At 36.9% G+C, this 25,564-nt stretch overlaps 1 protein-coding gene across 3 annotated transcripts in view; it reads right to left on the bottom strand.

Annotated features, from left to right (window-relative positions):
• Positions 1 to 25,564, bottom strand: part of Shprh (SNF2 histone linker PHD RING helicase) — a 70,494-nt gene that overhangs the window by 9,631 nt on the left and 35,299 nt on the right. For 2 of the 3 annotated variants that reach the window (XM_076926852.1, XM_076926851.1), the window contains exons 18-26: positions 24,502 to 24,644; positions 22,833 to 23,006; positions 22,478 to 22,540; positions 21,282 to 21,507; positions 19,633 to 19,776; positions 18,325 to 18,426; positions 16,855 to 16,926; positions 14,495 to 14,683; positions 236 to 328 (exon numbers count right to left, since the gene is read on the bottom strand). In XM_076926852.1, the coding sequence (XP_076782967.1) occupies positions 236 to 328; positions 14,495 to 14,683; positions 16,855 to 16,926; positions 18,325 to 18,426; positions 19,633 to 19,776; positions 21,282 to 21,507; positions 22,478 to 22,540; positions 22,833 to 23,006; positions 24,502 to 24,644 (1,206 nt within the window). Of the gene's footprint in view, positions 1 to 235; positions 329 to 982; positions 1,139 to 14,494; positions 14,684 to 16,854; positions 16,927 to 18,324; positions 18,427 to 19,632; positions 19,777 to 21,281; positions 21,508 to 22,477; positions 22,541 to 22,832; positions 23,007 to 24,501; positions 24,645 to 25,564 lie in introns of those variants that run through there. The other variant, XM_076926853.1, reaches the window with a different exon arrangement.

The following is a 25,564-nucleotide window of genomic DNA, read 5'->3' as shown; positions in this document are numbered from 1 at the left end:
TATCTAAAATATCTCTAAATGACATCAATATAAAATCTAATTCATAATGATAGGAACTGCCTTTATAAAGTATTATCACATTTTTCTATATACATAAACATAAGGACACAGGGGGAAAATGACAGTAATTCTGAATCTTAGCTCTCTTTCAGTAATTATTCTTAAGTAGTTATCTGGTAGACACTAAATAAAGGCAGAAGAACAGCTAGACTGAAGCAGAAAGTCTTGATTATACCGTTGAGAAAACGAGTGCTTTGGCCCCTGGATCTCTAAGTTGTATTTTCATCAGAGTTCTGACCACAGCTTCCACTTTTGTAGAATGACTACCCTTTGAACACAAGAGGAAAATATATTAGTACCAAACAAGACCTAGTTAAGGAAGGAAAGAAAATTGGTATAAATCATTTCATTCAAACTATATATAATAGAGCATGCATATATATATATATTAGCAAATATATATATATGTGCTTAGTCTTTTTATTTTTGTGTTTGCTGGGAATTTTTTTGTAAGTGTCTAATTGCAGAAATGAATGTTTATCACCAAGGTGTTTAATAGACAGCTCAGTGGGTAAGCAGCATCCTTGGCATGAGCCTGATGACCTGAATTTCATTTCCTAGAGCCCACAGAATAGAAACAGTCATTATCTACATGCCATCCCTTGACTCTGCACACATGCCATATCATGCACTTTCTCCCCTGTCCCCCAAATCTAAGAATAAGGATTTCCTAATAGAATTTACATCCAGTTAATTGAACATAAATGAGTTCTAGAAAGTCATACAGGTATTGATACCAAACACTTGTAGTTAGGTTTTACAGTTACTAAATTCTGTTACAATAAAGAAGCAGAATGTATATTAAAAAACCTTCCTCACTACTCCATTTCAGATATTTTAAGACTAGAAATGTAAGAATACAAAGAATGAAAACTCAAGGCACCTTGAAAACTGAAGGATTCAACCAATGAATACAATTTCCTTGCAATGGCATGACCATGGACAATGACAGATACATAAGATGTCGACTAACAAACAGGCAGATAGAGTCACTTTATAAGAATTCTTTTCTCTCTTTTTTTCATCTTTCAAAACTGTTCCATCATAGGAATATGGAAATAGAAAAGTGGTTTAAAACCTGAGGAATAAACAAATGATGAACCCATCATCAGTGTGTTTAACCCAACCCTAGTAAATAAACAGTAACAGCTTTTCAGACCTTAGGCATGAACATTTGCATGACCTCAATCGAGGTGTGGGAAGTGGACAAACCAAATGCAAACGGGTTTCCACAGCAGCATTCATCCTTTCCTCAATGCTCTCAATACACTTATTTTTACATGAAAAAAATACAGGAAAAAAAAAAAAAACCCAGGTAAACAAGGAAGAAAGTTATCCTAATGGGAAGACAAGATTTTGAAAAAAAAAAAAAAAAGTAAGGCTAAAAGTCTGCATGCTAAAATAAAGATCTTATATTTACTTTTTTAGACATACAGCCTTTCAATTATACATATAAGGTTTAAAAAAATGTAAAGTGGACCATACTATCTCATACTACTGACTTAAAATAATATTAAAGAGAAAACAGGAAAAGAATACAAAGTGATAATTCAGCCCTTCAGATAGAACCACTCACATATCCTGTAACCTTGGAAAGCTTCTTACTTCTGATATGGCTCAGTGGGTAAGGCACTTGCTGACAAGCCTGATGAACCTGAGTTCTATCCTTCTAACCTACAAGGTAGGAGAGAACCAACTCCCACAAGCTGTCCTCTTACCACCACATGCAGATTTGGGCCAACACATACAAAAAATATATGTTAAGTGAAGTATCAGATAAACACAAGTACTTTACTGAGCTGTTTCTTACTAAAGATTCAAGAGAAAGCAGAAAGAAAATTTTCATAAGCAACATTCCAAGTGGAACATTAACTCCATGTAAGGAAAGATCAGCTCATTCTCCTGTTATCAAAATTAGATGGGTCAATGGTTCTAAAAAAAAAACCCATCCCCATAAGTTCTGAGCCATTTCACTGAATCGTAGTTCAATTATTAAGAATAATTGTATCTAGAAACCAAAAGCTGCATCTTCCCAGGAACTACAGAGGGGGAAAAAGGCTATTGGAAAAGACTGCCTGGAGACCATCTCTATGGCCCCTGTTTTGAGTCTGCATGGCCTTCACAGATTTGAAAACAGAACAAGCATATAGTGTCAGAACTGTATTTAGGCACCTCTATCTCTCCATATGAAACTGCAGCCAAGACCTCACCATGTGGCCCAGGCTGACCTTGATTTCAATCAATTTCCTGCTTCATACTCTCAATGGATGAAATTACTACTAGGTCTGAGCTACTATGCTTGGCTAAGAGAAAGCATTTCAAACTTTAGACTATTTTTAGACATTTAAATTATCAATTATTACAAATGATACTCTAATGGGCATATGCTTTCCATTTTCTTGCCTATATAATGAAGAATGAAATCTTTGGGTCTACAGTAACCGCTGCTTTCATAGTACTGCCAGGGACTAAACCAAGACTGTGCGAAGCTGGCCACTCCACATACATGCCATACTGCAATCCTTTGCCTTGTAAGGTGCTATGTTGAAAGTTCATTGCCTCTGAGAACCTATCTTGATTAAAAACTCGTAATTTGTTAAGTCAAAAGAAGATGCTCTAGACAACAAAGGATTACTAAAGTAAAAAAGGAGGCACAGAAATAGTAACACATGCTCTCTGCAAGTGTGTACGCTCATCCCAGTCAGATCAAGCTCACTGATAAAGCTAGCTCTGCTAGCCAACCTGCTCAGGGGATCCCTTCTCCACCCTCCAAGGCTGCAATTAGAGGCAAGCTGCCATGCCCATCTGGCATGTGTGTTGGTTCTGGGGATCTGAGCTTGGCTTTCATGTGTGGTATGCACTGTAACCATTGAGCCATCTTCCTAGAAATGGATACCGTATTTTCTTAATCCAGTCATGAGTTTGTGGACATTTGGGTTGATTCTATGTCTTGGCTGCTGTGAATGAATAATGCTTCAATAAACTGGAAAGAGAGACAAAGGTTTTAATATGCTCATAGCTACTGCTTCTGTTTTTCCACTTGAGAGATGATGTCAGCAGGCAAAATAGTAAAATAGTTATTAATAAAGAAATGACCTCAAACCTTTCTATTAAGTATAATAGAGAATTAACTAGATTTCTGGATAAGTAAACATATAAAAATTAACAAAACTATATCAGCACCAAAGTCCAACAAAGGGAATTTCCTACGAAATCTGGCCTAGATATCATGTAGCAGCACAACTCAAAATCAGAAATGCCAGGCAGATTTTCATTCTAATAGCTGTGACTAACTAACTTTAATCAGATTAGAATAGTCATATGTTTTTGCTGCAAAACTCTTAAGAATTTAAATTCTGAGTTAAAATTTTCACTGTTCTGAAAGGATTGAAAGAACAGTGTTTACTGCTGCTTATTTAGTGGACTAGTAGAATTATAACAATAGAGCAGTCAGGGAATGTCTGGCTTAGAAGTTAGGCTATCTTTGCCCATTTAGAATAAAAGTGCTGTACAATGCAATTCTGGGATAAGGTGCTCTGTGGAGAGAAGAGTGCAAGGATAGTAAAAAAAAAAAAATCTTTATGCATTGTCTTAGTTTGCTCTGTAGATTGACCTTGAACTCAGGGATCTTCATGGCTTTGTCTCCTAAGATTAGAGGTGTGTAGCACCAAGCCTGGACCTAAACTTAGCTGGGTGGGATCTTGCCAAGGTCACCACTCCCTTAATTCAATTTAATATCCTTGAACACAAGATTCAGCTGTGTTCACTTCCTGATTCCTTTAATACTGGAACCATATTATTTTATATTTTTCCTTTCTATAATTGCTATGCTTATTTAAAACACTCTTCATGAGATTTAACCAGAGAACACAGTCTGAGACTTCCTTTGTCAACCGCAATTAATCTGAGTCTCTTTACCTTAGCTTCAGGCAGACTTTACAGACAAGGGCAAAAGGCAGTCTTGTTCTTCACCAAAATACCACAAAAACAGCCTCTAGGCCACATACTGAAGATCTCCATTGAAACCCCTTGGGCCAGGTCTGCACAGTCAAATCACTTACAACAACAAAGTCTTCCATATTCCTATTAGGATGGCTCATTAAGCCCCACGTTAAAACATTTCATGCTTTCCAAATCAAAAGTCCCCAAATCCACATTCTTCCAAACAAAACCAAAGTCAGCCCTATCACAGCAATACCCCAGTCCCTGATACGAACTTTTGTCTTAGTTAGATTTTTACTGCTGTGAACAGACACCATGACCAAGGTAACTCTTATAAAAACAACATTTAATTTGGGCTGGCTTATAGGTTCAGAGGCTCAGTCTAGTATCACCAAGGAGGGAGCATGGCAGCATCCAGGCAGGCATGGTGCAGCAGGAGCTGAGACTTCTGTATCTTTATCCAAAGACAAAGAGAAAAAGATTAGCTTCCAGGGAGCTAGGAAGAGGGTCTTAAAGCCCACACCCACAATGATGCACTTACTCCAAGACTACCAACTCCCTGGGCCAAACATATTCAAATGACTACATGCATGAAATGGAAAGACACATTATAGTTGATTTAACTCTGGTTCCTTCATATCTGCTCCTATCTGCTGAGATTCTTTAATAAAAGAGAGGCAAAGAAGATATTCAGGATCTCCTTGCTACAGTATCAGTAGACTACTTGACTTGATTGAATAAATAAAATTACTCAAGTAGAAAAATATCATTGCTTTGTATTTTTAATAACTTCTTAATAAAAGTAAATGTGGGGGGGGGGCTCACAGTTGGAAGTAGGGCATGCCAATTCATGATGCTAAACAGTGATCTCACTGTATCCAGCCTTTCTGTTTACAACACCAGGGTGGGGTTAAGAGAGTGGGGTGGGGGAGGTAGGTAGGGAATAGGAAAGGGAGAAAGAGTCAGAGAGAGACAAGATAATGATAGAGAGAGGGGGTGAAGGGAAAAGGGGAGAGAGGGAGGGAGGGAGGGAGGGAGGGAGGGAGGGAGAGAGAGAGAGAGAGAGAGAGAGAGAGAGAGAGAGAGAGAGAGAGAGAGAGAGAGAGAGAACGAACGAGAATATGTGTATGAGTTCGAGGTCTAGTCACATCCTCTGCGGCCACCCGGATTCTAATGACTCTGCTAATTACACTTGTAGAATTATAGGTTAAAAGTCCTAAAGAACACCAGAGAAAGCCAACATGATTTGTCAACAAACAGAAAAAATGACAATGTGTTTAGACTACCTCAATAAATAAGGAAGCAAGATTTTATATTTATTATGTATTAATAGATATTTTATGCATGTAAAATAAATATACAGTGTAGTATATCAGAAATGCATCTAGTCAAGTTCTATTGTAGTGGAAATATCACTTTAAAGGCAAATTTAATTCATGATGAAAAGCTAAGAATTCTAAAACTGGTCATTCATATTTTTTTAGCAAATTTCTTGAAGCTGTCTAACATAGAGAATGAAGAATGTTAATAATGATTTCATTGATAAATAAATACTGAATAAAGTTGCCTTAGAAAACAGAAAGGTAATTAGAAAGAAAATTAGATTTGGGTGCTTAGAAAATTCTGTGAAGGGGATGAGTAGGAATGGGACAAGGACAAGAGAGAACTGGGGTTGAGTATGATCAAATACGTTATACACGGCTATAAAACCATGTTAGAAAACGCTCATGACACACTTAATATACTGAACACCTATCTAAAGGCAAAGCTCAGCGGCAGAAGACTAGGAAGATGCTCTTTGATATGTAACTTCATTCTTGATTCTATGATGAAAAAATTAACATTATAATACTGCACATGCTACTATTCTTTTTTTCTGGATATAGATATATCTATAATTACATAATAAAACATGGCTATCATGCATATTATATTAAGAGCACTGACTGTTCTTCCCAAAGTCCTGATTTCAATTTCCAGCAACCACATGGTGGCTCACAACCATCTGGAATGGGATCCGATGCTCTCTTCTGGTGTGTCTGAAGATAGCTTACAGTGTACTCACATACATAAGTCTTAAATATATATATATGTGTATATATACACATGTATATGTGTATATACACACACATATATATACACACACATACATACTTACACACACATATTTAAAAATTAAACATACTAAACAGGAAGGAGGGAGAAGAATACTTATACTAATTTCTTCATATTTTAAAAAGAAAAGCCAGTGGATTCTGACTACTGCTAGTACTCAAAAAAACCCTGTGTGTACTGCAGGCCACCCAGGCGCTCCCTGGAAGTGTCCACAGTAACAGAGCAGGAAGGAGGTAAATGTAAACACCAGTTTTCACTTTATGACATTTTCAAGATACTTATTTTTCCATTATTTTATTATTTCTACTAAACATGTAAGAACCATTTTCCTGTATTTTTTATCAACTATAAATTGGGTTTTAGGAGAAGAAGTGTGAAGTCCATAATTAAAAGTTGTTACTCCAGTGATATAATCAGGTGTCCTTTTACCAGAGTGAGCTGCTTCTGCACCAACACCTACTATAGGCCACTGTACATACAGTGTACATACAGTGTACATACTTCTTACTGCCCATGGATGTCCAATCTGTACCTACCACAGAAGATATATTCACCTTTACCAGATGTGGGGCATTCACATTTGACATAGCATAGTAACATTTTATTCTTGTGGTCATTACTTGGAGTAATTCTTGAAATCTTATATACATACTATGAGAATTAAAGGTCCTAAGAGTACTGCTTTTGAAAATTTCCTCTGAGAAATGACATTTCAGTGATGACATATTCACACAGCTTAGTTTCCTCTATTTTCCATTAAGGCAAAGGTTGATCTCTAGTCAGTAAACTGAACAACTGCGATGGTACTGGATGGTAATATATTTTTCTATAGCTTTCTTCAGGGGTTTGTAACGTGGACAGGAATGCTCAAAAGCTCCTGTTGATTGTTCAGGAGAAAGTCAGTTGCTATTTTGGTATTTTCTGACTTTCACCCTGTACTTTCCATTTGGTATAAAGCTAAGCTCTTTCCTGGTGTCAAGGTGTCACATCTTTTCTGTTCACACCTGTTCACCAAGGTAAAACTCACGCGGCTGTGAAAAACACGGCAGTCAAGTTTTAAAGCTGGTCTGACTGACCTCTGGAAGCAGGAGTGCTTCTCAAGCATACGCCAGGAATGACTGCTGGCTTCTTCACCCATTTGTATTACTTTACAAAGCACAGTGAAACTTTCTCCAGGCTGTGTGCAATCTTATATATATTAGGCCTTAAAATCATTATACAGTTTTAAAAACAGTCTGCAGAATTATTTCAGACATAAATTACTATTTCTGGATCAAAGAGGTATTTAATAACCATCCAGGTATATATTTACTGAGTGCCTATTGCATGCCAGGTGTCATGCTTAGGATATAGTAGAGAATCTCAAGAAAAATGTCTCTTTATATTCTAATAGTGTTAACAGTCCATAAAAGGACTGTGGTACTTGAATATGCTTGGCCCATGAAAAGTGCTATTATTAGGAGGTGCAGCCTTGTTGGAAGAAGTGTGTCACTGTGTAGGTGGCCTTTGAGGGCTCCTGGTGCTAAATTTCTGCCCAGTGAGGAAGAGTGAATTTACTGCTGGCTGCCTTCCCATCAAGACGCAGAACTCTCAGCTCCTTCTCCAGTACCATTCATTTCTGCCTGGACGCTGACATGCTGCTTGCCATGATGATAACAGATTGAACCTCTGAAAATGTAAGCCAGCTCCAATTAAATGTTCTTTATAAGAGTAGACTTGGTCATGGTATCTCTTCACAGCAATAAAACCTCAACTAAGACAGAAGTAGGACTATGTTTTTCAAAGAGATAAGTAAATGAAATAATTTGTACTTTACATCTTCAGACTCTATTTTGTATCCAATTTGTTGTATGGCATGGTCACCTTTCAGTATAACTAAGAGAACTACAGACTGACTATTCAGTACTATAACTGTTAACTGGGTCATTAAATAGAAACTTTCTGTTCTCTTTTGTCAATTAGAATTTTATCGACATATACTCACTTAAACAAAAACATTAATACCATTTTCAATTTACCAGTTAACATGGATGTATAACATGTATGATATCTTATATAGGGATATTTAGATGTACACATTTAAATACAGTTACGTATAGATTTGATTTATAAAATTATTGTATAATTAAGCAAGCTCACAATTTTATTAGCTTTTTTTCTACCCAGATATTTAATTACATGTTGGAAAGTATGAACAAGCCAACTTTTGATAACTTGAGGGAAGGGGAAAGGAAAGAAAACATTCTGGGTATTTTGCTATACTCAGAATTCTATACATCTTAATGCTGTACTGATTGTCTTAGAATTAGAATATAAATACAATATTTTCTCTATAAAGTTGCATTAGACTTTTCTAAAGTTAGTAGATAAGAAACCAAAGATACCAAATCACATCTGCAATGAGTCCAATCTTATTGAGACAGAGTCTGAAAAACCTATTTTTAAAAGCGCACTGGCTGATTATGAGGCACTCAGAATGTATGATACATTCACATATGTAATAGTACATACGTGGCGGGTGGCTGGAAAGGGAGCTGTTTTGCTGTGTCTGTCTACGCATAATATTTTGAGTTGAGTAGAAACTTATGAACTAAGAATCCTGTTCAGTATCGGGGCTGGGTTTACACCAACAAAAGTGCTTTGTATGAAATCTTGCCAAACACAGGACACATGGAACAAGCCGTGTGGCACTATGTTCTGCCAGGAGGCCTACTTCACCACATCCAAAATGCCTTGCAGTTGTCAGAACTTGCAAGGGGAATTTTGTTTACTTTGTAACATGCCCAGTAGGTTCCAAGGTCACTTGGGAATACTGTCACTGTTGCTATGGATGATACAATTTTTATTTAAGTGCATACACCAAAGAGATACTGGTGATCTCCATATCTTATTTCTATGTTTAATCCACAGGATGCCTTATACTGTGAAATCTTCAATTTCCAAAAAATGTGTATCATTAGAAACAAAATACCAAAGACTATTTATTACTATTTTTGCACTCTCTGAATATCTTTTATATGATCTCAAATTATATGGTTAACCACTATGTATGCTGTCATACTGTCTGCTATGTACAAAAGTCTTGTTATGAATACTTAAGAGTGAAATAAAAAAATTTAAGGTTATAGAAACTTATGCATTCATATTGTTAATTAAGTACCAAAATTTGACAATAAAAGCACCTTCAGGTTTAGACGTTGTAGGGACCAAGTCAGAGGAGTAGGGTAGACTCTGAAAACATATTCAGCAGATGTTTGAAAGAGCAAGTGACAGACAGTAGCGTATAAGTGTGACAGAGTCAAAGAAGTGACAGGTAACAACATGCAGAAATGGCAGACACAAATGGTGACAGAAAAAACACAAATGTGGTAAGAATTAAAGTGAGAAAGTGGAAGAGAACGAGACTGGCTTATATAATATGTAAAATATTTAGTCATGTTTGATAAGAAATGCAAGCATGTTTGTGGTCAATGGTAGAAAAAAAAACTATCTTTACTAAAGTCTCTAATCTTTTAGTTTTCTAAGTAAGACAGTAAATACATGTGTTCAGACAGCCATGAAAGACGCAGCAGCAAGAGTACTTAGCAGTATTTCAACACTGACATCTCTTTCCCAACGGAGCTGCAAATGTAACTGTCCTGGGTATAGGAAAGCTGCCACACATGAACAGGTGTTTGGGTCTGCTGGTTCAGTGACTCAGTGGCACAGCTGCGCAGTTTACTGGCAGCTAGACCACCCTCCTAAACCTCTCAGCACAAGGCATGACAGCAGCTCTGACTCTTGTTGGCTCCTGGTGCTGTCCTTACTGTCTTCACTGTGTACGGGTGAGCTGCCTCATCTTAGCGACTAGCACTACTTGTGGCTGTTGGCATACCTGCAGCTGAAAGCAGAAAGAGAAAACAGCATCTTTAGAAGAGAGAGAGAGAAATACAAAAGCGTGGAGACAGTGGGAGGGACCAAGAATGACAATTCTAGAAATAGAGCACTGACCACAAATCCTCAAGGCTGGCCTCTGGGTTGCTCCAACCACACACTTCACTTTGCAACTTCTTAACACATGTTTTTAAAACACATTCATCCAAGGAATTCAGAGACAGAATACATTATCCTTAGGTCACGATCCTCTCCTCACTGACCCTTCCCAAACTGTACTATAATTCACACTTGTGTATTCACTCTCATTAACATCCTTTCAGTCTTGGGTGTTTTACTGGGGTAGTAAGTGCTTTAACACCACCATCATCATCATCACCACACATCCGTAGATACATTACTTTTTTAAACTTGTGGAAACATTGTTCTTTTTCACTGTTATTAGAGCCTAGCTGTCCTTTGAACACACTACTTTCTTGGGAGCCCTTTTAAATAGAAGATGTTTACATTCCTTTGTGTTCTGCATTTGAGCATCAACATTACTTCTCCTGAACACAAATAAATTTGCATTCTCGCTCTCCTCAGGATATCAACTCCCCTATAACTCTTTGTTGGTGTCATTTAGTAACACTATTTTTCATTTGTTCAACACTTGGGTCCCTCATGTAAAATCGTTGTATCCCTCAGACTGAGACATCCATCATACGCTGTCTACATATACATTCAAGTCGCATCTAGCACTATTTTTCTTTACCTCACTTAAACTATCCCATTCCAGATAAAGACACACATATCCTTACAGTTTGTTTGCTCAATAGTCCAAACTATAACTATTTGAATTCAATGAGATCTCTACTTTTTAAGAGTCTAATACTACAGATTATTTTTATCTCCTATATTTTCAGGTTACCCTTTTATTTTTCTGAGTGTGTACATGTGTGTGTACACGCATGCCACAATGCGCATATGGTCAGAGAACAACTTGGGGAATCTTTCTCTCCTCCCACTGTGTAGGTCTCAGGAAAGAACTCAGGTTGTTAGGCTAGGCAGCAAGTGCCTTTACCTGTTGGGTCCTCCGACTCCTGTCTTTTCTCTTATTGGAGCTTAAATATGCTTTAGAATCTTTTATCTTGAATACAACTAAACACCAGAGAACTTACTTTCTACGCTTGCCTCTTGGTTACAAGTCTTGGTTATCCACAGTCTGATTTTTCACATCAGAATCCCGGGTATCTCCCATGCTATCCTGGCAATGCTCCATTATATTAGTGTCCCTGGAGCACACCCACCTCTTTCTGACTCTACTGTCACCAACCTAAAGCTTCCGGACAACTGTGTGGCCTCCTAAATATATCTACATTTTTTGCACTTTTGTTCTTTATCCCTGCTAACTGATTTTCTAGACTGTAGCAAGGAAGATCTTGGCAAGATTTAGAGCCTGAGCCCCTGCCTCACCTGTCCTTCCATTTTATTTTCAGTTTGGCCTTCTGTTCTGCAGCCACTCACTTCTGGGCAAGGCTTGTCTGTCTCGGGCTGTTCACATACTGTGATGTCTTTTTCAGTCTGGGAACTTCCTATAGGTAAGAAAGGTCTACCCTCTTCCCATGTTGGCCAATCCACTCATTGTTTACATCCTGTTGCTTAACAGTCATTCCCTCAGAAAAGCTCAGGTTGGCTTTAATTTTGTAGTATTTATCATAATTATAAAAGTAATCATTGTTTAACGTCTTTACTTTGTGCTGTAATTCAAACTCCTCTACATTCCTACCACCAAACTGTAACATCAATAAGAACAGCAACCACATCCTGACTGTGTATTGCACCTGCAAGGCCTAGAACACTGCCTGGGGCACAGGATGCACCCAATAAGTATGCATGCAAAGAACGAAACAGCAATGTGATTGATACCTTAACGTTTATTCAAAAAGCACCGGCTCTTTTAACCGTAACTGTTGGTTTCTTAGGAGGAAGAACAAACACCTCTAACACCTACCTGTCAGAAATTTCAACTTGCCCTCACATCTACTCAGAAAATACATTCTTAAAATATAAAAATGTCAAGAACCCAGAAGGAGGAATCAGTGAGGAAGAGTCCACTTCCTGCTTAAGCATTAGTACTGCCACTGTCTACTCTGTGCAGCTGGCTTCCAGTGCCTATGACATTTACATATAATTTACCTTTTGACCAAGTCTGATTAGAAAAAAAAAAAAAACACTAAAAGCATATATAAGAAAAATAAGGAACAAACACACCTAGTATGCCTTTGTACATAAATGAACACATTTGGGGTAGAAAGTCAAGTGGATCCTATTTGTACCTTGAATTAGTAATTTTTGATTCTGAATAAAACATGAAAAAGTTAAGAATATAAATTCAAGTTTACCTTTATTCTGAAATGTTAGTCCACAGGGTTTTAAAGCATATTGTGGCATCCCTGTGCCAATCAGCCAATACTAGGAACCCATCTATTTTTTCTTGGTTTAGATTAAATAAGTAAAAAGCTTAGGGAAAACAACAACAACAAAACCCAAAAAAGATCAAGAATTGACAAATGAGACCTCGTAAAATTGCAAAGCTTCTATAAGACACTGTCACTAGGACAAAACAGCAACCAACAGATTGTGAAAAGATCTTTACCAATCCTACATCTGATAGAGGGCTAATATCCAAGATATACAAAGAACTCAAGAAATTATACTCTAGACAACCATATAACCCTATTAAAAATGGGGTAAAGAGCTAAACAGAGTGAATTCTCAACTGAGGAAACTCGAATGGCCGAGAAGCACCTAAAGAAGTGTTCAACATCCTTAGTCACCAGGGAAATGCAAATCAAAACAACCCTGAGATTCCACCTCACACCAATCAGAATGGCTAAGATCAAAAACTCAGGTGACAGTGGATGCTGGCGAGGATGTGGAGAAAGAAGAACAGTCTTCCATTGTTGGTGGGGTTGCAAGCTGGTACAACCACTCTGGAAATCAGTATGGTGGCTCCTCAGAAAATTGGACATAGATCTACTTGAAGACTCAGCAAAACCACTCCTGGGCATATAACCAGAAGATGCTCCAACATATAACAAGGTCACATGCTACACCATGTTCCTTGCAGCCTTATTTATAATAGCCAGAAACTTCAAAGAACTCAGATGTCAGGAATGGATACAGAAAATGTGGTACACTTATACAATGGAATATTACTCAGCTATTAAAAACAATGAATTCATGAAATTCTTACGCAAATGGATGGAACTAGAAAATATCATCCTGAGTGAGGTAACCCAATCACAAAAGAACACACATGGTATACACTCACTGATAAGTAGATATTAACCCAAAAGCTCGCAATACCCAAGATACAACTCACAGACCACATGAAGCTCATGAAGAAGGAAGATCAAAATGTAGGTGCTTCGGTCCTTCTTAGAAGGAGTAACAAAATACTCATGGGAGCAAATATGGAGACAAAGCGTGGGACAGAAACTGAAAGAGGGGTTGTCTGGAGACTGTTCCACCTGGGTATCCATCCCATGTGCAGTCACCAAAGGCAGACATTAATGTGGATTCCAGGAAGTGCATCCTGACAGGAGCCTCATATAGCTGTCTCCTTAGAGGTTTGCCAGAGCCTGACATATACAGAGGTGGATGCTCAGAGCTAACCATTGAACTGATCACAGGGTTCCCAATGGAGGAGTGAGAAAGACTGAAGGAGCTGAAAGGGTTTGCAGCCCCACGGGGAGAGCAACAATACCAACCAATCAGAGCTCCCAGGGTCTAAAGCACCAGCCTGGGAGCACACAGAGAGGGACCCATGGCTCCAGCTGTAGATGTAGGGGAGCAGGACCTTGTTGGGCATAGGTGGGAGAGGAGATCCTTGGTCCAGTGAAGGCTGGATGGCCCAATGTGGGGGAATTTGAAAGTGGGGAGGTGGGAGTGGGCGGTGGGTAGGGGTACATCCTCATAGAAGCAGGAGGAGGGGGGATGGGATACGGGTTTCCTGGGTGGGGGGGGATAGGATCACATCTGAAATGTAAATAAAATATACAATAAAAGAAATTAACAAACAAACCAAAAAAAAAAAAACAAAAACAAAAACAAAAACAAAAAAAAAAACCCTTAACAATAACTATATATTTGGATTAAAAAAAATCCTTTTTCAATGTTAGAGAGTAGACCGAGTATCTTGGGCATGGTAACCAAGTATTCTAGCACTGAGGTATATTCCCAGTCTGACACTGACTATAATCAAGAGAAACAGCATACACGGCAGGGAAACACAGTTCTTTACTCTTAGTGGGTATAGCTGCAGCTAACTGTATTAGTTAGTATGTGTTGAGCTCTCTCCCTCAAGGAAGCAATGATAAAGCTGAAGTTGCCAGCTAGCATGGACACACTGAACAGTAGTTTCTACACTCCCTGTGCCAACCTTCTTTAATGCTTTACTTGGTTAGACACTAATCACTGTGGGATTGCTTTGACTGTGTATGTTCTTGACTTATGATACCTTCACAGGGATATCATCCTCTTGGTTTGCTTTCTCCGAGGTGAAGACATAGGAGACTTCTTTGTGTGATGTGGTCTGGCGGCAGATAGCACACTTGATGGAGCTTCGATGAGATCCCACACTATACTGTTCAATTATAATTGAAGTGCATTCATTACAGAAGCAGTGTCCACAGGTCAGCACTGCCCACTGGAAATAAACAGACATGGCAAGCCTTGGTGAAAACGGGTCACTGAAACCTTCCTATCCATAAACACAAACAGGGAGATATGACTTACAACTGCAATTCCTAAGTATCTCATGGCAAGATAGGCTTTCAAATTATTTTTAGTCTAAGAGAAATACATTTTCATAATTTTCAGCTTCATTTTCCTTAATAGTCAACTATCATTATTTTACAAGAAGCTAGCGTTCTCATTTCAGATTTAAAGAAAACATCAGACTACTATAATAAAGAACTGTGAACATCAATGTGGAGACAATATACTCATTGTTACTTAATTTATTAACGTATTTCCAGTTTCAGTTGCTAACACATTTTTTCAGAAAATAAGATGATATTTCAGATTTGTTTGGAGATTTTTTTTGTGGACCCTTTTGTGAGACCATTTGTCTTAGTTTGCTGCTCTGTGGCAATGGGTCTTAGGCTCTCAGCCTCTTTTTCCTGGATTTGGACCCATCTGTATTTGCACTGAAAGGGACAGACAGAACTCTAAAATGGATTCAGGAATCTCCTTAGAAAACAATTCAGACGAGGGCCAGAAGAAATTGAGTGTGGCTTTAGAACAGTTTCTGAAAAAAAGCAGTTCACTTTGTTTCAGTTGGGGAACACGTTTCTTGCTGCTCCCTATCTCCATCTATACAATCAAAGACTTAATCCAGATTCTTCAGAACTGCCCCGTACAAGTTTGCTCTACACAGCAGCACTACTGAGTAGCTTAGGGAACTCAACAAGCAATGGAAGTGTGCTTTATACTCTATATGACGTACAGGACTTTTGTGACTCACAGAAATTCAATTCATAATACGCACAGCAAGACCGTGCCACGCTTTTTCACAACAAGAAGAATGATTGAGCTACGTGAGCAGCAGGAAAAACAGTCATTCAGTAAGTCGGCTCTGAGAACAAATGGCAGTATCTCTAACAGTATCAGCAGAAAGGTAGGACACAGAGCCCCTGCAGCACAAACTTTACAAAAGCAGTTTCATCATTATTTTTGTAATCCAATTTTAAGTTCAGAAAACACTGGTAATACTAATATATATGAAGAAAATTTCAAAACTGTAGTAAGACAAAATAAAATTTCAGAGATAAGTGAATGAATCTCACTAAAGCTAAAATTTAAGAAGACGTGTTATTCTGACCCAAACTAAGTCCACCTTTCTGGTGCTTCTGGTGCTAATGCTTGGGCTGAGGGCTAACCGCATGCTAGGTACACACAACAACCCTAAGGCCCAATCCCTTCCTCAACAATGCTGTTTTTGTTTAAATCAGACATTATTATTATAATACACTATTATATACTTCTATTCTGCTGCTCAATGGTTTATGTAGCAGTTTTCCTTTTAAGATTAATGGTCTCTTTTGAGAATATCTTTCTCTGTAAATGTTAAATTAAAAGGCCCTTTATTCCCAATTATTGCTAATCAGAACATAGAAATGATATATTTAACGCTGCACTTAATTCCACAGGGAAAATAAATCCACTGTAAAATAGGCCAATTTTCAAATGTGGAAAAGCAACTCAAATTCTGATATTGTTTATGCTGATTTAGCACAAAAAGCAGGAATAAATTAACAGACAGAATAAAAATTCTCAATGAACTAAAATTGTGCCATCATGTTTACAGGCATTTTATACTAATACACACAAGTTACTGCTTATTTCCTCCAATCTCCAAAACAGGAAAATTCACATTTAATTCTGTTAGGAGAAGTTATCTGTTCTTCACAGCTGGGATTTGAGGCCTCACTGTTATTAGCAGCTACATCACTGTGCCTCTATACTACTAAACTTGTGTTATGTTATACTTTGTTCAATTACCAAATATGTTAATGTGGCAAAATTAATGTCTTGTCTAGAAATGTTTACAACTACACATCTTTAATGAAAAAGATATAGTTGTTCCAGGGTTAAGCTTTTAGGAAAAAGACGACTCGTGTATTTGTAACCTTAAGAATGTCAATTCAACTAGGGCCTGACCCTACCTCTAAGATGAGAACTAAACTCTCATTTCACAGTTATGAGAAAGTGCTTATTTGTATACATGCACAAGACACAGACAAAGACTAGCTAGATGTAAAAGCCTCATACATTGTAAGGTGTTTTACGAATTCATGATGCTTATCATCACCTCACCTGTTTTCCCAGTTGTCGAGCACAGATTGGACAAGGCTCTGGATTGATACCTCCTGATGTTTTGTCTTGAGACTATAGAAAAAAAGAATCCCAAAACATGTTAGCTATGTTTTTATATTTAGAACTTGATGCATGCTCTGAAATTCACTTGTAGAGGTATATGCTGGTAATTTCAATTATCTAACTATCATCAATGACATCACCTAATACTTTAAATATTACCCAACACTACTACTAGTATGTCTTAAATTAACTCAGGACACAACTAATGAAAGGAAACCCCTTTTTTTTTTTTTAAACCATAGCTTACAGTATTATGCTACATACTTATGATTACAATAGAAAGCAAATTTAAAATCAAAATACGAAGAGCTAAATTTTTAAAATTTATTCTCAGACTATATTTTATTGTAAAGACATAACGGTTATAATGACACACAACTGTAATCCTAGCGCTTGGGAGACAGAAGCAAATAAACCAGGAGGTTGGAGGTAATCTTGAGGGAGCTCTGACTACATGAGACACCTGTATTTCTCTTTTTCTTGCTGGAAAAAAAAAGAATTACTTAAAAACACTTTAAGTTTAGAACTTTGAAACAAACAGCTTCTTAGCTATTACAGTACAAGTGTGCACTTATGCACACGCAGCCCGAGAACAGGCATGGGAATGGGCTGTTACCTAGCACAGGGACAGACGTGGGAAAGGGCTGTGACTCAGCACAGCTGTGTATTAACAGTGTTGCCTCTCAGCATCTCTGGTTCAATCTCACTAAAAAAACAAACAAACTGGAAAGCAGATAAATAACTAATTTGAGACTGCTGTGTCTAGAAACTGCATCAAACTGTAATACATTTTCAAACACCTCCTTAAAGTTCTTATAACATTTTAAAGAGTTTGATAGTCAGCAAGGTAGACAGGCCTTAAAATTGAAGACAACTAAAGATTTTTTTTTCTGATTTCACTAACCAAATATTCTAACATTAAAGAAAATCTTTAACTTCTAAGTAATGATTAAAAAAAAAAAAAGACCCAGAAATTAGCTTATATAGTCATGTAAAAGAGTTGAATAAATTTCATCATAGTACTGATCTGTCTCAGATCACACAAAGCAAATCACATATAACATTGTGGTTAAAAATAATTAATCATATATTTTTCACAATTTTGCAGGTCATGCAGGTACTTTCCTGGATGGGCGGGGCTAAGGGATAAGATGGTTTTGGAGGTACAATGGTTCAAGATCATGGCAGTTGGTAGGGTATCTACCTAGTCAGGGAGGCGCAGAGGCTGAACCGAGGGTTTAGCAGAGAGGGTCTAAATAATTATTGTAGGCAAAAGTAGTCTGGATTCATCTAACACAAACAAAAAGTCTGTCCTATTCATTATAAGACTGATATTTTCAGTGGAAAATATCACTAAAGTGTTTCTTAAAATACAGTATAGGGAAAACAGCATTTTAAAAGTTATACCTTCTCCAAATTAGTCAGGTAAAGAAGCTGTCCAAGTTTCTTCTGAAGCTGTGATGTAGCAACAGCTTTATCATTCACCAGTTTTATACGATTCTGTTCAACCTAGAAACAAACAAACTCTTTATTCCCTCTCAAAAAAATATTAAACATACATAATTTTTCTAAATAATCAAATTCACATCCCATCCCACAAAATACCATTTATACATTAAAAGTTAACTTTACAAGATTAATATCGCCAGTTCCAGCCCCATAGCCAGCCTTCCCCTCCCCACAGAAATAGCCTTTTTACTCTTTCTGATCTTTTCAATATTGTGTTTATTTTCAACACTGGTTTTAATAAATTGTTAGTGTTTGTTTTAAAAAACAAACAAACAAGATAAATACTGAAAACACAGTTTGAAAGGACTTTTTTTTTTTTTTTTTAACAGAAGTCAGACTTCCATAACATTCTTTTAAAAAGCAGCATCATGATATATAGGAAATTGGGTATCAATCTGAATTCTATTTCTGTGCCACTTTTCAATAATATATGCATAGGATGAAGACAATGACACAATACACCGCTTGGTGTGTGTGGTTTATAAAATGCAGAAATTCTATCCCTGACTGTTCTTCCTCTTCTGCAGTATATCAGAAAGAAAAGAGAATTAGATGAGAGGGAATTTCCTTCTTATTACTTCTTACATTTGTAGTGCTGTAAACTTAGACTAAAACATACATTTGAAGAAAAACATCACTACCAATTCATATTTAAGATAGTATATAACAAAAATATCTTAAACTTTATCTAAGTCATAGTCTAAATTCCTTACAAAAAGAAATCAGTTTAAAGTGTTAATATCCATAAAGGTTAAACATAAATAACACAGGAAATATGTTTGTTATGACATAGAAAAGACTGGTAGAATTCTGACTAAATCCTGACACAAATGGAGATTATTACAGTACACATTGTAAATATCTACTCTTAGCAAGAGAAAAAAAAAAAACGTGCAAAAATAAAAGCTGTTATTTACTTTTAAGAAATATGTTTTTCAAATTCTGTTAAAACTGAGGCTATAAAATCCTTCTAAAAGTGTCCAAGAATATTTATTTGATTTGATGCATACAAAGTATTCAAAAATAGAAGAATGTGCAAAAAAATGTAGCTAAACAGTGGACACACTAAGCATATATCACATATGAATGAAACTCCTCATTTGTATGACAGTAACTATTACTAAGAGACATTGCTGCTTTGGCTTTATGTCTTCAGTACATTTTGGATTTCTGCTGGGGCCTTTCTTGTGATCGATTCTTAACTACCTCATGTGGTTCAATGATGTGATGGACAGGTGGGTTTGGCTTTGGCTCTTTGGGATGGCGCACTCTTAGTCGCTCTGTAGCCATTGCAAGTTCATCAACAGCAGATACACGATTTCTCAGAGTCATCCAGTATTCATGAAGTAACTGATGGGGAAACATAAAGACAGTAGCAAGAAACAAGATTAAAATTGTCCAAAATCACCAAGATGTACTTTGAGCAAAAGGCTTCAAGGAGGCCTACATGTTGTCATTAACCTTCAAGGAAAAGCAATTACTTAGGCTAATTTAGAATGAGAGTGTATGAGAAAACTACCTTGTAGCGCAATGCTGCTGCAGCTCTTAGGAACAGAATACCTAAATATTTCATGGCGAGACAAAATCTACATAAACCAATACTAGATTTATGTGATTAACACATTATTTTTGTCTTAAAACATTTTTATATTATATTCACATATTCAAAATAATTTGCAAATGTGAGATTTCTGAAGTAACTGACCATAAACTATCCAATTCAAGAGATATTCAAAATAATTTGCAAATATGAGATTTCTGAAATAACTGACTATAGACTATCCAATTAAGAGTCTTAATGAGACAAATTTCTTAGAAAGCCATACTATTATTTTCTCCTTATTCTTCCTCCTTCAAAGACAAGCAGGCAATTACTTTTAATCCCACTTTTCACTGGGAAAATACTATAAGCAGTTACATAAGTCTTTTAAAACTTTTAAAAATGTTACCAATCACTATATTTTGATAAGCTGTCTTCACTTTCGGATTTTAAAGTAGATACTAGTTGATACATCTACTCACTGGTTTTCCATTTCTTGTATAAAGGTATAAAGGAAAAATGCACAAAGGTGGAGAGAGGCATGATAAGCACTCACCTAAGCCCAGAGCACATGGCAAGAGTAGGCTACAGAAAACAATACAGGAATGGCAAGGTATTGTACAGAACACTGTCTTCCTTCATGGTATGCTATAAAGAACTGTGTTTATGTGCATGACCTTTATAGCAATTATGATGAACTAATAATTTCACCTTTATAAAGGCATCATTTCTCAATTTATCAAATGTTTGAACTGGCATTTCATCTAGATAAAATATCTTCTCAACACAAAACCTTTTGTTTAAAAAAAATTACAAAAATAGCAACATGCAAATGTGACATTACAATGTAAAGGTATTGTGTCTCCCATACCCATCTCACATGCAAAGATCAAAATACAACAAAAATGAAAACTGATTTAATGAAAAAAATACTAGATGCCCATCTCACACATTAGAATGCAACGGAGTCATTGAAGTAGAAAACGAAAGGCCACCTTATGCTGTGTCCCCTGTGATGCTTTCCAGATTCCCAACTGGGGAGACAGTTACTATGCTTCCCAATATCCAAAGTCGATACTGATATCTGGTTATTATTCCCCATTACAAAAACAAAATAAAATCAAATGCTAGCTTCATAAAACAGCTATTAAGATGCAGCTTACAATTAAAACACACAACTACATATTTTTACATATTAACTGCACATGTCAGCTTTTGTTTACTAATGTAATGAAGAAAATGACATAGTTTACAAAGTAGATTTTCAAGTTAATGTAAAAAGGTTTTTAATTTTGCAAGTTTAAAAACAGTGTACCTTATATTCCTTCTTCCATGCCTCGAAGAGATCCATTGAAACACTTCCTTCATCTACATATTCAACATCAAACCTATGTGATCTTGCAAATGATAGTATTGCTTTCATAGATCGCTCTGTCTCACTGACGGCCCACAGGCCTCTGGTAGTGGTCGGTGCTCTATCATCCACAAGGCCTTCTTCATCTTCTATCATTTCTTCAAAGATTGCAGTCTGGCCTTTGACTCTGAAGCGATATCAGAACCAAGTAATTCTAGCTGTCACCAATGAGTAACTAGCACTGCAGATGAGCAAGGCCAGCAGGACACACAGAGAAGCCAGCTCAATACTCTACAGTAATTTTCACATTAGTAAGAGCAATTGTAGGTCCTTGAAAAAATAGTAATCCTAAAAATTGTCTTGTGCTTCATTTTTTGTTTTATATTTTTGGAACAGGGTCTCACGTAGTTCAGAGTAGCCTCCTAGTTACTATGTAGCAGAGGCTGGCCTTGAACGCCTTACTGTCCTACCTCCAACTTTCAAAGGTTCAAATTACACATGTGTGTTTTTGCTTTAGGAGCTCAATCCCTGATAACAACAACAAAAACAAAACCCTTTAAATCTCATTCTGCAAATTACATTCTAAGAATCCTGAGCCACCACCATTACCAGGCATTAAAAACCCAAGACAAGACACAGTGGCAACAGAGCAAAGGCCACAATTGGTATACAGACATGCCAAGAACAACAATCCCAACAAAGCCTAAGTTTTTTGATGACAAAAATAATAAGCACTACAATTGTTTTAATTGGGTACTTAGTATGTACTAGCATTCTGCTAATTATATATATTTTCTTATTTAATACTTAATTGTAGATTAAGTTGTTACCTTAACTTCATGAGGGTCAAAGAGGTAATTTGCTCTTGACAGTGGTCAGGGATTTGAGTTCAAATTCATCATAGTATTGAGTCTAGGATCTTACTACTACTCTTAATTGCTCCTCAATTACAATAATTATAGACTGTCTCTTATAAATACTTAGGTATAGCTTCCATGGAGAAAAAAATGGGCATGTTAAATGTCAAAGGATTACTAAATTGATTTAATACAGGAAAGATATACCAAATGTCGTAACAGAAAATACAGTTGCATAATAAAGACTTTAATCCTTTGAAATGTTTACTTTTTCTCATGAGTAATAATCAGTGAACTTACGTGTTAGAAAATAGCTTTGATTCATACTCTGTGAACAATTCATCAGCTTTACAAAAGACACAGCTGAAAGAGATTATCAGAGAAATATTTACAAATATGATGAGCAATAATATAATTTCTAAAAAAAAAAAAAAGCCAGCATTTTGTATTTTATTTCTCTAACAAGTAGAGCACTTAAGAAAAAAATGATATGGTTTTCAAGTACACAATCCTTGATTTGCTTTAGTTTAAAACATGTATCTCTACACCTGTCTGAATTAAGGTAAAATGGTTCAATTTAGGAACAACCATGTCTTAGATCAAATGTGTCTTCCTGGAAGATTCTGGACCCTGTATAACTTCCCCAGACACCTACCAGTTGAGAGGGAGTCTAGCTGGCCGCAGGTGGCAGACTGTTGCAGACTCAATCACATCACGGGACGGAGGCTTCTCCAGCTTCTTCACAGCCTCCCTCACTAGCTTCTGGAACTTATGGAGCTCTTCCATCTGTGTTGTAAGTAAGAACTGAAGTCCTCTGCAGTCACGAAACCTTATTCCCATCAGCAGCACAGCAAATAACACAAAGGAAGTAAGTCAGTTTCCTCAGAAAATGTTTGTCAATCATGGTGTTAATGAAACTGTCAAATTTACGCACTCTGCTGAGACTTCCCTTCAGAGTGTACCCACTGGTACCTACCAGTACTCAAGGTTTAATAAAATGCAATGCCTGTTACAAAAAGATGCCAAAGAGTTTGATAATTCTATTCTTGGGACCTAAAAGAAAAGATATAGTACCTTTCAAAAATCAGGACTAATACAGTCTAGCTTTCTAAGGCTAGATGACTACACACAGTCTTCTGACATTCTTTTTGAATTTAAGGAGAGAATACTATACAGTCTAAAACAAAATTGAGAAGAAAAAAATGAGTAAGAGTACTATTTCTTGTTATAAAAATGTAATTAAGTAGTGGTACAAGCCTTTAATCCCAGCACAGGGCAGCAGAGGCATGCGGCAGGTGGATCTGCGAGTTGAAGAACATCCTGGTCTACATAATGAGTTCAGAATAGGGCTACTTAGAGAGACCCTATCTCAAGCCAATAAGTATAGGTATGAAACAACAACAGGAACAAAGAACAGACCCTCAAGGCTCTAAAAGGAGAACATGTCAAAAGGCTAACAGAAAAAAAAAATCCCTGTTTTAGACTTAATAACAAATACTTTTGTTTTAAATGCTTAATTAAGATGTAAGCCCTAGATGTTCCTAAGTATATGTTGGGACACTGAACTGCATGTGTTGGGGGCCGACTTTTAGCAGAAAGCGGCTAACAGCTTTGCAGCCATCTTGAGCCATATACCCTGACATGTGACTTGGATTACAATAGCCTACAACAGCTGAGCACATTCCGATAATCTTGGTTTAGATACCTTTTGAGATTAAAGGTGCATGAGATTAAAGGTGTGTGACTTAAGAGTATGACTTAGAAGTGTAGAGATCAGATTTAGAGACAAGACCTAAGGGCATGATTAAAGGTGTAACTTAGAGGCGTGGCTTAGAAGTTAGACACATAAAAGGCAGAGGCAGACAGTAGAGAATCAGACATTAGGGAGACACAGAGGAGAGAACCAGACACAGCAGAGAGAAGACAGGTAGCAGGCACTTGGAAGAGAACTTGGAAGAAGTAACTTGGAACTTGGAGGGACTAGGAGCTAGGGACTAGGCACTAGGAACTCAAGACTTAGGACTTAGACTAAAGAATAAACGGGATTATATTACACTCTGTCTGGTCTGCATTCTTCGAGTCCGTCCTCACTCTCGCTCTTGTTGAACCCCAACCTGCAGACTGGAGCGGCAGCTTGGGCCGGGATACAGTGGCCATCCAAATGTGGGTCAGCCCGGGCCTTAACATTTTACTTGGGCCGCGACATTTTTTGGCCGCCCCAACGTGGGGCTAGTGTGGACCCCAACATGCATACACCTCCTTATACTAAATGATCTGAACACTTGTATTGAACACAGTGGTTCAATTTTGTATTATTGTCTTACTTCTCTGACATAGAGAGCTTGTCAGTTTGTTGCTTGTAGTTGCTGCTTATTTCATTTCGCACCCGCTGAACAAGTTCTTCATCAACAGAAAATTCCATTGCTCTATGGATTACATTCAGCCACCAAGGAGAATTAGAATGAATCTGGAAAAAAGGCCAAAAGTAATCAATTACTGTATATATTTAGCATTCACTGGGAAAGGAGATAGGACAATGAAAAAATGTTGATAACTTCTGTTCTCAAAGGATTATAACTGATAAAACTATATTTATATATCTATTTTACACAGAAAGACACCCAAACTGTGTATATTAGGCAAATACTTCTTTTGTATTCATACCAAGAGAGCTAGTCTTTGGAATACTCTAGACAAATGATATTTTATGTAAAATTTGTGTATCAAAGCTGTTTTAAAAAGATTTTACCGAAATAAAAACTAAGGGTAAAAGGCAACACATTAAAGAAAGGTTAGATCTAACCAATGACTACTGAACTAGATTCCACCAATACATAACAAAATTACAACTAGAAACTAAGTAATTAATGAATTAGGAATCATAACATGGGAAATAATGGATAAAAAATTTGAAGTAAAAGTCTATGTATTTGTGTTGTTTCCTGGTAGATTTTGCTCTGGTGTAAAAAAAAGTAACTCAGAAAGGACAAGTATCTAGTCTGCAAGAATAATACCTGCGATCCTGAATGTGGATCATACACTGCTAAAATCAAAGAGAGATTACAGAAATCTTCATGCTTTCTTTAAAAAAAATAAACTATTATTTATCCAACATAAAAGGAATCCACCATAATTTAAAAGAAAACAGAATTTCAACACAGCAGACTCATCAACATACTGGTCCACTCCAGGGAATAGACACCATTAACCGTAAATATACTTATTGTGGTAGTTTGAGTGAGAATGGCCCACACAAGCTATTACGTTTAAATTCTAGGTTCCAAGTTGGTAGAAGTATTTGGCAAGGATTGGGAGATATGGCTCAAAGGAGGTGTGTCACGCAGGTGGGCTTTGTGGTTTCAAAAGACTCCCTCCATTCCCAGGATA

This window comes from Arvicanthis niloticus, chromosome 28 (assembly GCF_011762505.2).
Source record: "Arvicanthis niloticus isolate mArvNil1 chromosome 28, mArvNil1.pat.X, whole genome shotgun sequence".
Lineage (NCBI taxonomy): Eukaryota > Metazoa > Chordata > Mammalia > Rodentia > Muridae > Arvicanthis > Arvicanthis niloticus.
This window is presented reverse-complemented; position numbering and strand designations above follow the sequence as displayed.